A 10,238-nucleotide genomic window follows, 5' to 3' on the forward strand; every position below is an offset into this window, starting at 1 on the left:
TTGAGCATCTTACTCTTGATTTCGGCTCAGGTCATGAACTCACCATTCTGAGATCAAGCCCTACATTGGACTCTGTGCTGGGAGTGGAGCCTGCTTAAGAGTCTCTCTTCCCCTCTCCCTTTGCCCCTCCCCCACTCACTCATATGCATTTTCTCTCTGTCTCTGTCTCTCTGTCTCTCTGTTTCTCTCTCTCTGTCTCTCTGTCTTTTTTTAAATTTTTTTTAACGTTTATTTATTTTTGAGACAGAGAGAGACAGAGCATGAACGGGGGAGGGTCAGAGAGAGAGGGAGACACAGAATCTGAAACAGGCTCCAGGCTCTGAGCCATCAGCACAGAGCCTGACGCAGGGCTTGAACTCACGAACCGCGAGATCATGACCTGAGCCGAAGTCGGACGCTTAACCGACTGAGCCACCCAGGCGCCCCCGTCTCTCTGTCTTAAAACCAAATTATTTTGGGTATATACCTAGGAGTAGAATTACTGTGCCATATGGTGATTCTATATTTGACTTTTTGGGGAACTGCTATACTGTTTTTCATGGAAACTGCACCATTTTTATATTCCCACCAGCAATGCACAAGAATACCAATTTTTTCCACATCTTTGTCAATGCTTATTATTTTCTGTTTTGTAAAATTATAGTCACCATGGGGCATATGAAGTGATATCTTATTGTGGTTTGGATTTAAACTTCCAAAAGGATTAACAATACTGAACATCCTTCTATATGCTTGTTTGTTGGAATTTGTATTTTCTCTGGAGAAATGTCTGTTCAAGTCCTCTTCCCATTTTAAAATTTTGTCTTTTTGTTGTTGAGTATAAGAGTTCTTTGTATATTCTAGATACTAGGCTCTTATCAGATATATGATATACAAGTATCTTCTAAGTTATCTTTTCACTTAGTAATAATACCTTTGATTCATGACTTTTAATTGTTGAAATCCAATTTATGTGGTTTTTTTTTTTCTTTTTCTCAGCATGGTGTTGTTGTCAGATATAAGAATTGCCAATTTCAGGGCCATGAAGATTTACTGTCATGTTTTTTTTTGTAAGAGTGTGATAGTTTTAGCTCTTACAGTTAGGTCTTTGATCTGTTTTAAGTTAATTTTTTTGTATATGGTGTGAAGTAGGGGTCTATTCTTTTGCATTATTTTGCAGTTTTTCACCTTTCCATATGATGTTAGCTATGAGTTTTTCATAAATGCCCTTTATTATGTTGAGGAAGCAACCTTATCCTAGTTTTCTAAGTATTTTTATCAATACAGGTTGTTGGATTTTGTCACTGGCTTTCCTTCATCAGTTGAGATGATCATTTTTTAGTCTTTTGTTTATTAACATGGTTTATTACATTGTTTGATTTTATGTGAAACTACCATTGCAGTCTGAATAAATCCCATTTGGTCATGACTTGTGATGTTTTTGTTTTTTTGCTTTTTGTTTTTTTGTTTTTGAGAGACAAAAAAGAGAGAGAGCTCACGAGCAGAGTAGGGACAGAGAGAGAGAGGGAAAGAGAGAATCCCAAGCAGGCTCCATGCTGGTGTTGAGCTCAAATCATGAGATCATGACCTGAGCTGAAATCAGATGCTTAACTGACTGAGCCATCCATGCCCTGCCTTTTTTTTTTTTCTTTATTCTTTTCTTTCTTTCTTTTTTTTTGTTGGCAATCCTTTTAATATACTTTTGAATTTGGCTTGTTGGAATTTTTGTTTTTCATTCGTTTGAGGGTTTTTGCATCTATATTCAAAAGGGATATTGGCTTTAGTTTTGTTTTCTTGTGATATCGTTGTCTAGCTTTGGTATTAAGTTAATGCTGGCATCACAGAATGAATTAGAAAGTGTTCTGTGCACTTCTATTTTTGGGAGAGTTTGAAAGGATTAGTGTTAAGTCTTTAAATGTTTGGTGCAACTTATCCATGAAACTATCTGATTCCAGACTTTCCTTTGTTGGGAGGTTTTTTTTTTTATTATTTAAAAAAAATTTTTTAACGCTTATTTATAATTGAGAGACAGAGAGAGACAGAGCATGAGCAGGGGAGGGGCAGAGAGAGGAGGAGACACAGAATCTGAAGCAGGCTCCAGGCTCTGAGCTGTCAGTACAGAGCCCGATGCGGGGCTCGAACTCACGAACTGTGAGATCATGACCCGCGCCGAAGTCGGACGCTTAACTGACTGAGCCACCCAGGCGCCCTGGGAGGTTTTTTATTTGATACAATCTCTTTATTTATTATTGGTCTCTGGAGTTACTCTATTTCTTTTTGAGTCCGTTTTCGTTATTTATGTGTTTCTAGGAACTTTTCCATTTCATCTAAGTTATCTGATTTGTTGGCATACAGTTCATAGTATTCTCTTATAATCCTTTTTATTTCTCTGGGGTCAGTAATAATTTCTCAATGTGATTGTTTCAGTATAAACCAAATCAGGTGCTTCTCTATGATAGTATCTCACAAACTGTAGGGTAAAATCCACCTTGCCACTTGATGGAAAAAATTATTCTGGGTTTTGTCAACTGTTATTATTAATATGTTAATAATTTCTTATCTGTCAGTACTTTGCATTTTGTTTGTACTGACACTTAAAGTTTCCTGAAGCAGCGATGCCATTTTGCATTTCTGTTTCTTGTTCCTTGTAGCTTCATGCACTACTTCCTCTGCCTGGAACGCCCTCCCCATCTCTTGTACCCACTGCCTGGCATTTACACACACACACACACACACACACACACACACACACACACACACACACAGATATATGACATTTGAGTGGTACTTGAATGGCATTTGAGCAAAATTGTAAAGAAGAAACTGATACATGTTGATCTCAGTTCTTTACAATTTTTCTCAAATACCGCTTCACTCATCAACACTAGCCCCTTAGACACAGTCATTCCATGTGAACAGCTCCCTGAGCGTGCCATAGCTATTGAACTGTAAGTATCTTTGCTACTATCCCTATGGTGATGACTTCCAAATCTCTCTTTCTCCTGCCTCGATCTCCCTTTTGAACTCTAGGCAGATGTTTTGAGCCGCCTGTAAGACATTTCGCCTGGGGCACCTGGGTAACTTACTCAGTTTAGTGTCCAACTTCAGCTCAGGTCATGATCTCATGGCTTGTGCGTTCAAGCCCTGTCTCAGGCACTGTGCTGACATCTCAAAGCCTGGAGCCTGCTTCGGATTTTGTGTCTCCCTCTCTCTGCTCCTCCCCAGCTTGTTCTCACACTCACTCTCTCTCTCTCTCTCTCTCTCTCAAAAATAAATACACATTTAAAAAAATTTTAAGAGACTTCTCTCCTGTATTCCTTACTGAAATCAATATTTCCCCAGCCAGCTTAGTTGCTCAACATATTCCCTTTAACTATACATCTCTCTGGGTCTCCTGAATGGTTCAGTTGGTTAAGCTTTGGACTCTTGATTTCTGTTCAGGTCATGATATCACAGTTTGTAAGATCGAACCCCACATCTGGGTCCATGCTGACAGCGTGGAGTCTCCTTGGCATCCTCTCTGTCTCTCTCTCTCTCTCTCTCTCTCCCTCTCTCTTTTTCCTCCTTCCTCTCTCTTTCTCTCTCTCAAATAAATAAACTTAAAAAAAAACCTATACATCTTTCTGAGGGCTTCACCATCTCCAAATAACCAAAACCAAAGCTCTGATTCTCATGCCAGACACTTTTTTTTCCTTAAGCCATGACCAATAGCATCAACTAGTCAAGCTTCTATTATGGGGAAGACACAGTGATCCAGTTTATATATATTCTCTCTGATCTTCACTACAACCCAGAAATATCTAGGTGTTATTTCCACCTATATGAAACAACTGAGGCTCACTGAAGTGTGTGACTTGTCTCTTTCCTTCCACTTCTAACTGGCCGAGTCAGGATTCGAGGGTTCAAGCTCATGTACCTGCCATTCAGACACAGTAATTCCTGAAAATCTTTCTTCCTCTAAATTTCCACTGCCCCTTCACTCCTCTCTTTTTCTCACTCCTGACATCCAGTCCAGTAGTAAATTCAGTTGGCTCCATATTTAAAATAAATGGAGAATCTGAACACTTTTCACATCTGCCCAGCTACCAGCTTAGTCTCCTTTAATAATGAAACAGTTTCTTAATTTATCCTGTCTTTGCTCCTGACAGAGTCTTAAGCTTACCACCCAGAGTGTCCTTTTTAGAACCTTTGTCAGGTTTTATATATTATATACGTAGACTATATATTTACTCATTTGCTCAAGCCTTCCAATGGCTGTCTATCCCATTTAGAGTGAAAACCAAAGTTTACCATGATCTGAAAGTCCTTACAGACCTGCACCCCCAACCCTCCTGCTCCAAGCACTGACCTTCACTACCACCTTCACTCACCTCACTCTGACCACATCACTTCATTGCCATTTTTCAGACAAACAAAGCATATTCCAATGAATATGTCTTTGTATTTGCTGCTTCCCTGATCTGGGACACCCTTCTCAGAGAACTTTATGGCCTTCTCCTGTACTTATTTCAGTTCTGTGCTCAAATTACTCTCTTATTTCTATTACTTTCTTAACCTTCACCCCATATTCTTCTTCTCCTTCACGGCACTTATATCCAGTTGATATATTACATATTTGTTTGTTTAATTATTTATCATGTATTTTAAGCTTAATGACAACAGAGGTGTTTTGTTTTTTTTTTTTTTTTTCTTCTTCTTCTTCTTTATTGTTCACTGCTGGATCCCCAGGCCAAGAACTATGCCTGGCATATAAGAGGCACTTAATGAAGGTTTTTGAAAGAATGAATAAAGGAATCAATGATTGCTGTCTTTAGTTCATATCCAAATCATTTCTGGCTTGAAGTGTAATAATAACATTGGCCTTGCTGCCCCCAGTTTCATACTCTCAAGCTTGCTGACTAAATGATATTTGAGGGTTAGTCTCTATTTAGAATCCTTTAATAAATCCCCACCACTTGCAGAATATACTTCCAGTTTCTTATTATGATTACCAGGGTTTGGCTCTAGCCTCCAACTTTTTTTAATGTTTATTTACTTTTGAGAGAGAGAGAGAAAGAGAGCGCGCAAGTGGGGGAGGGGCAGAGAGAGAGAGGGAGACACGGAATCCGAAGCAGGCTCCAGGCTCTTGGCCGTCAGCACAGAGACTGATGTGGGGCTCGAACTCACAAACTGCAAGATTGTGACCTGAAGTAGGGCGTTGTCCAGACTTTAACACTAACTTCTTTTTCAAGTTGATTCTCTTATTGATTGATTGATTGATTTCAATTTATTTCTCTAATATTCTGTTTCTTCAGCCTTAGGGAACTGTTTTTACTTCCCCACATGAGCCTTGCTCTTTACAGCTCTGTGCCTTTGCACCTTCTCTTCCCTCTCCCCAGAATATCATTTCCCACCTTATGACATGACAACCCTCATACATCCAGGAAGACTTAATTGTGCTCTCCATTTCCTTCTTCTAGAATTATGTTCATGATATTGAAAATATTTCTCCTTAGGACTCTGGACTTCACAGGACAGGACAAGACTCTTTGTCATTCTGTTTCTAACTGAAGTGGCAGGCACATTGTATGTGATAAATATTTGTTACTGTAAGATGTTTGTATCATGTTGTAGTATTATCTCTCAAGGTATGTTCTATTAAATGTGTTGTTTTACTTCATTTTAAAACAAAATCAGTTTACCTCTAGCCTAGAAAAAGACTAAATATTTTCCTATTCTTTTGCTTGTGAATTAATACTAATTTGGAGTAGGTTGAAGGATTGGATAAGAATCTCAGGTGGAAAGGAAGAAGAGGAAGCATCTCTGTTACACTATTTGAATTATTCCTTGCTTTCCCCTAATATTAAAATGACCATGAATGTCCTTACAGTTGGCTGATTTATACAGAACATCAGTTTGAAGTCTGTTAGTGCATTTAAGTTCATAAAAACATAGCTTTTAATGTCTAGGTAGTCACTTTCACAACTGTGACATCACCTGCTCTCTGCTGACATTGAATCCTCTACCTGACCCTCATTCAAAAATCTGTTGGGTTGTTCTCATCCCATCTCCTATATGGAGCTTCTAGGACTCCCTATTTGAGAGCCATTGCCAATGACTTTAGCATCTTGTTTTACTTCCCTTCCATTTCTCTAGCTTGCTGCTGCTGTAATTTTCCCATGGTGACTGTGTAAATGAACTTGAACTTTGTGTCTCTCACAATACACTGGTGAGCTGAACTGAGAACCTCCTTTATTTTTCCAAAGAGGTTTTTATTTCTTAAAAATTGTATCAGCCAGACAAGTGGAAAAAGTACAATCAGCTTACATATCTTTGTTTGAAGTTTGAGCTTTTAATAATAGTTGGTCCTTGGGGTTACAAAAACTCTGAACCCTGACTGCTTGGGTTTAAACCCCGGAAACCACTTCCTAGTTCTATGACCTTGGGTAACCTGCTTGAGACACTGAAGTGAATGTCAGTTTCCTTCTATAGAATGGAGTTTATAGTATTAGTATCTGCCTACAAGGGTGAGGTGAGGATTGCACAAGTGAATTTTTTATAAGTTGCACAGAGTGCTTCCTGGCACATAGTGAAAGCTGATGTTAGCCTTTCAACCTAGTCCCTGGGCCAGACACTGAAATGAAATAGTGAACAAGATATCAGGTCCCCTGTGCTCACAGAACTCAACATTCCTGTGGGGTATTGACATTGAACAACTAAACCTAAATAAATATCTAATTGCATTTTATGATAAAGACTGGAAACAATTTAAAAAGAGATAAAGGAATACTTAAGGAAGAAGTCTCTGAAAAAGTAACTCTAAGTAACCTAAAAGAGGAGAAGGAGTCAGCCATGGGGAAGAGAACATTCCAGGCTCAAGGAACAGTACAAATCAAGGCCTGTAGGTGAGAATGAGCCTGGGTATTAGGGGAGGTAAAAAGGCAGGTGGAGCTGAAGCACAGTGAGAAAGAAAGGGTACAAGTGAAGTTGGAGAGCAAATTGATGAGCCTTTCAAGCATGCTAAGAAATTTATTTTGAATCTAATTTCGGTGGGAAGCCAATGAAAATTTTGGTATCTATTGTTCATTACATGGGGTTTAGAGAAGGAGCCAGAGAAATAGAAAATAAGGGATACATTTTAATTCTGTGCTATTTATGATAATCGATTTTAACAAATTTTATAAAAAAACAATTTAGAAGTTTAGAGTTTCACTTGAAAATAATCTCCATAGTCACCTTGCTTGATTTTTCTAGAATTATTCGATAGTTTTTGACATACTTATATTGCTCTTAGGGGTTTTATCTATCTATCAAACATGTATCTACCTTTCTTTCTTTAAGTCAACAAATATTTACAGAATTCTTACTCTTACTATCATGTTTCTTAAACTTGCAAGGAAACAGACATTTAAAGGAATTATCTAGTAACTAATTATATTTAAAGTAGGTATTATAAAGGAAAAGTAAAGGCTACCATGAAAGCACTTAACAGAGGACTTCTGGCCCACAGATCATACAGGCTTCCCTGAAGAATGAGTAAGAGGAAGCTACATAAAGAGAAGTGGGAAAGTACTGAGGCAGGAGGACCTTACATCTTCTGTGTTAATTTAATATTTTAATTATTGGACTGTTCATATTTGTTGGGCCAGGTGGCAATGTGGCAGAGCTTATATGAAGTTAACATGTTAGATTCCCTAGTTAAATGAGTGTATATGATAAGAAATAAAGAATCAGAATTGTGGGTAGTAAACTTCCACTTAGGATGCTTAAAGCAGCATTAACCTTTCACTTCTCAAATGGGGCTAAATGGAAGGGATCACTGGAGAGACAAGTCTTGTGCTATTTATGTCAAATGGGGAGATGCCCTCTGGGCCATTAGGCATTTTGTTTAAGGGGTTTAATATGAAAATGTCAATACACTCCATCATGGGGAGAAAGATATTGTTCCCAGGGAGTTGTTTATCTAGACATGTTTAAATATAGCAGTAGAGGGGAAGGGAGGGTGGTTAGGGTATAGAGGACACACACTAGATGCAAACAACTCTTGGGAACTGTAATTATTTTTCTTTACCCTTTAGTTGGGATGTTAAATTCCATTTATTTCTAGGAATTTTTGTTCTTATGCCTGTCAGTGCATACTTAACAGTAGGAAGATGCATAATGTATGTTGTGTACGTGATAAGTTGGCATATCTTCAGGTTTTTCAGCATAATACAATTGGTGTCTTTGGGTCTTTTCTAGGTTTGTGACTTGGCTTTTAGCCTGAAGAAAATGCTGATCCGACACAAGATGACTCACAATCCCAATCGTCCCCTGGCAGAATGCCAGTTTTGCCATAAGAAGTTTACAAGGAATGACTACCTCAAAGTGCACATGGACAATATCCATGGCGAAGCTGACAGCTAATGGTAGCTGTAAAGGAATTAAACCGTTCAGAAGGGCTCCTAATATGAAACCCAGATTTCTCTCACCTGATTAGCATAGCAGAAGTAGACAAAAGTAATTCACTGGTCTCATAGTTCTTATTTGCCTACCTTTAGAGTTCGTAGATGCATATGCAAAAAAAAAAAAAAGGAAAGAAAGAAAGAAATTCCTACTTTTACCAAAAAATGGTACAAATAGAAAAAAAACAACTTTGTAGCCTTGCAAAATACTACTTATGCTCTGTTTTATAAAATGGAAAAAGGAGTCATGGCTTTCCATGTTGGCTACCTCTCTGTAAAGAAGTTTACTAACATACTCTTTATTAGGCCTTTTTATTTTATTGTTATCTGTGTGTGTGCACGCACGCACATACTGGTTATTACTGATTTATCCAGAAAGAAATTAATATACCAAAATATTTCATACAGATGAGGAAAAGGTCAAGGGTTTTTAAAGTATCAAGCTTGATATAGGATAAAACTTGCTATTTTGTGAAACAGACCAAAAGTTGATGTTATTTATAGCTCTCTACAACAGGTCAGTTTAAAATAAGGAAGTATTTAAGAACTAAAGCATCTATTGAAATGTTGCTCATTTTAGATAATTCTTCAAAACATTATCTCCTCTAATCACTTAGATGCAGACATTCATGGTCTATAGTACTTTCATAAGATCTTCATAAAAATGACCATATACCTTAAGTATATATCAAGCTGATTCTCCTAAGTTTATACCAGTCATCTTTAGAAATTAACAGTATACAAATGCATACAACTAAAAATTAAAATAGGTTCTCAATATTTGTTGACTGACAAGAGTGTCAGCACATAGTGGCATTGCAATATTAGTTATGGTGAACCTAGCCTTTTATCTTCTCATTCCATCAAAGTGCATAGAACATGTTGGCACAGCTATAATAGAGTCCTCAGAGCATTAACACTCTGTTTCACAAAAGACGTTTTCCAGAATCCAGGCAGTAGGTGATTCTGAAACACTTTTGAATTACCCTCAATTGTTCCGTGTAATTAGGAATCCAGAATAAAAAATACAAATCCAGCCATTGTTATGATTGGAATTATCACTGATTAAGGGAAATTGAAGCAAGAAGTGTAATTTCTTCTGTCGGGTTATATTTCAATAAAATACTTGAGAGCAATATACAATGAGCAACTTGCTTTGGGGGAAGATATGATAAGATGCATTAGTGATGTCAGAATAGCATAAAGGAATCCAAAAACCAGAAGAAAGTCAAAATGAAGTCCAAATCATGAATTTTTCTACTTAGAGCTCAAAGGAGAGGAAGTATCACTTTAAGGAAATTGGTTCCAACTTAAGAAGAAAGGTTATCTGAAGACACAGTTCTTTGAAGTCAGGAATCTTGTTTTAGAATTATGTTTTTGCTCAGTTCCAGTTTTAAAAAGAAGCATAAAGATTCAATATAGAGATTTAAACTCTGTAAAAATACTAAATTTGAAACTCACCAGAGATAATGTTTAAAAATATAAATCTCAGATTATAATTTAGAAGATATCTAAGTATGGTTATATGTAGCATTTTTATATCTGAAAATTACAGACTGTATTTTATAAAAATAGATTTTGGTCTTGTTTCTCACTATGTCATTTGTTTCAACAGTATATTTTTAGATCTAAAATGTTTTCAATTGAACACGACAGTGTGCTTAATATCATTTGAATATAAAAGGCCAGCTGTAAAATTTGGTAGTGTGTATTATTTAAACACATTCTGCTCATTTCTTTTGATGCTACCTCCTCTGTATGGTAATCACACCGTTGTGTGATGAATCTGAAACTTGAAAGGAAGCCAAATACCAATTTTGTATAATCTCAGTGACT

At 37.1% G+C, this 10,238-nt stretch overlaps 1 protein-coding gene across 4 annotated transcripts in view; it reads left to right on the plus strand.

The window, feature by feature from the left end:
* Positions 1–8,548, plus strand: part of PRDM5 (PR/SET domain 5) — a 204,996-nt gene extending 196,448 nt beyond the window's left edge. For 3 of the 4 annotated variants that reach the window (XM_042935605.1, XM_042935607.1, XM_042935604.1), the window contains one exon: positions 8,200–8,548. In XM_042935605.1, coding sequence (XP_042791539.1) covers positions 8,200–8,364 — 165 coding nt within the window. In that variant the 3' untranslated portion in view covers positions 8,365–8,548. The remainder of the gene's footprint in view (positions 1–8,199) is intronic. The other variant, XM_042935608.1, reaches the window with a different exon arrangement.
* The last annotated feature ends 1,690 nt before the right edge of the window (positions 8,549–10,238 follow it).

This window comes from Panthera leo, chromosome B1 (assembly GCF_018350215.1).
Source record: "Panthera leo isolate Ple1 chromosome B1, P.leo_Ple1_pat1.1, whole genome shotgun sequence".
In the NCBI taxonomy this organism is placed as follows: domain Eukaryota; kingdom Metazoa; phylum Chordata; class Mammalia; order Carnivora; family Felidae; genus Panthera; species Panthera leo.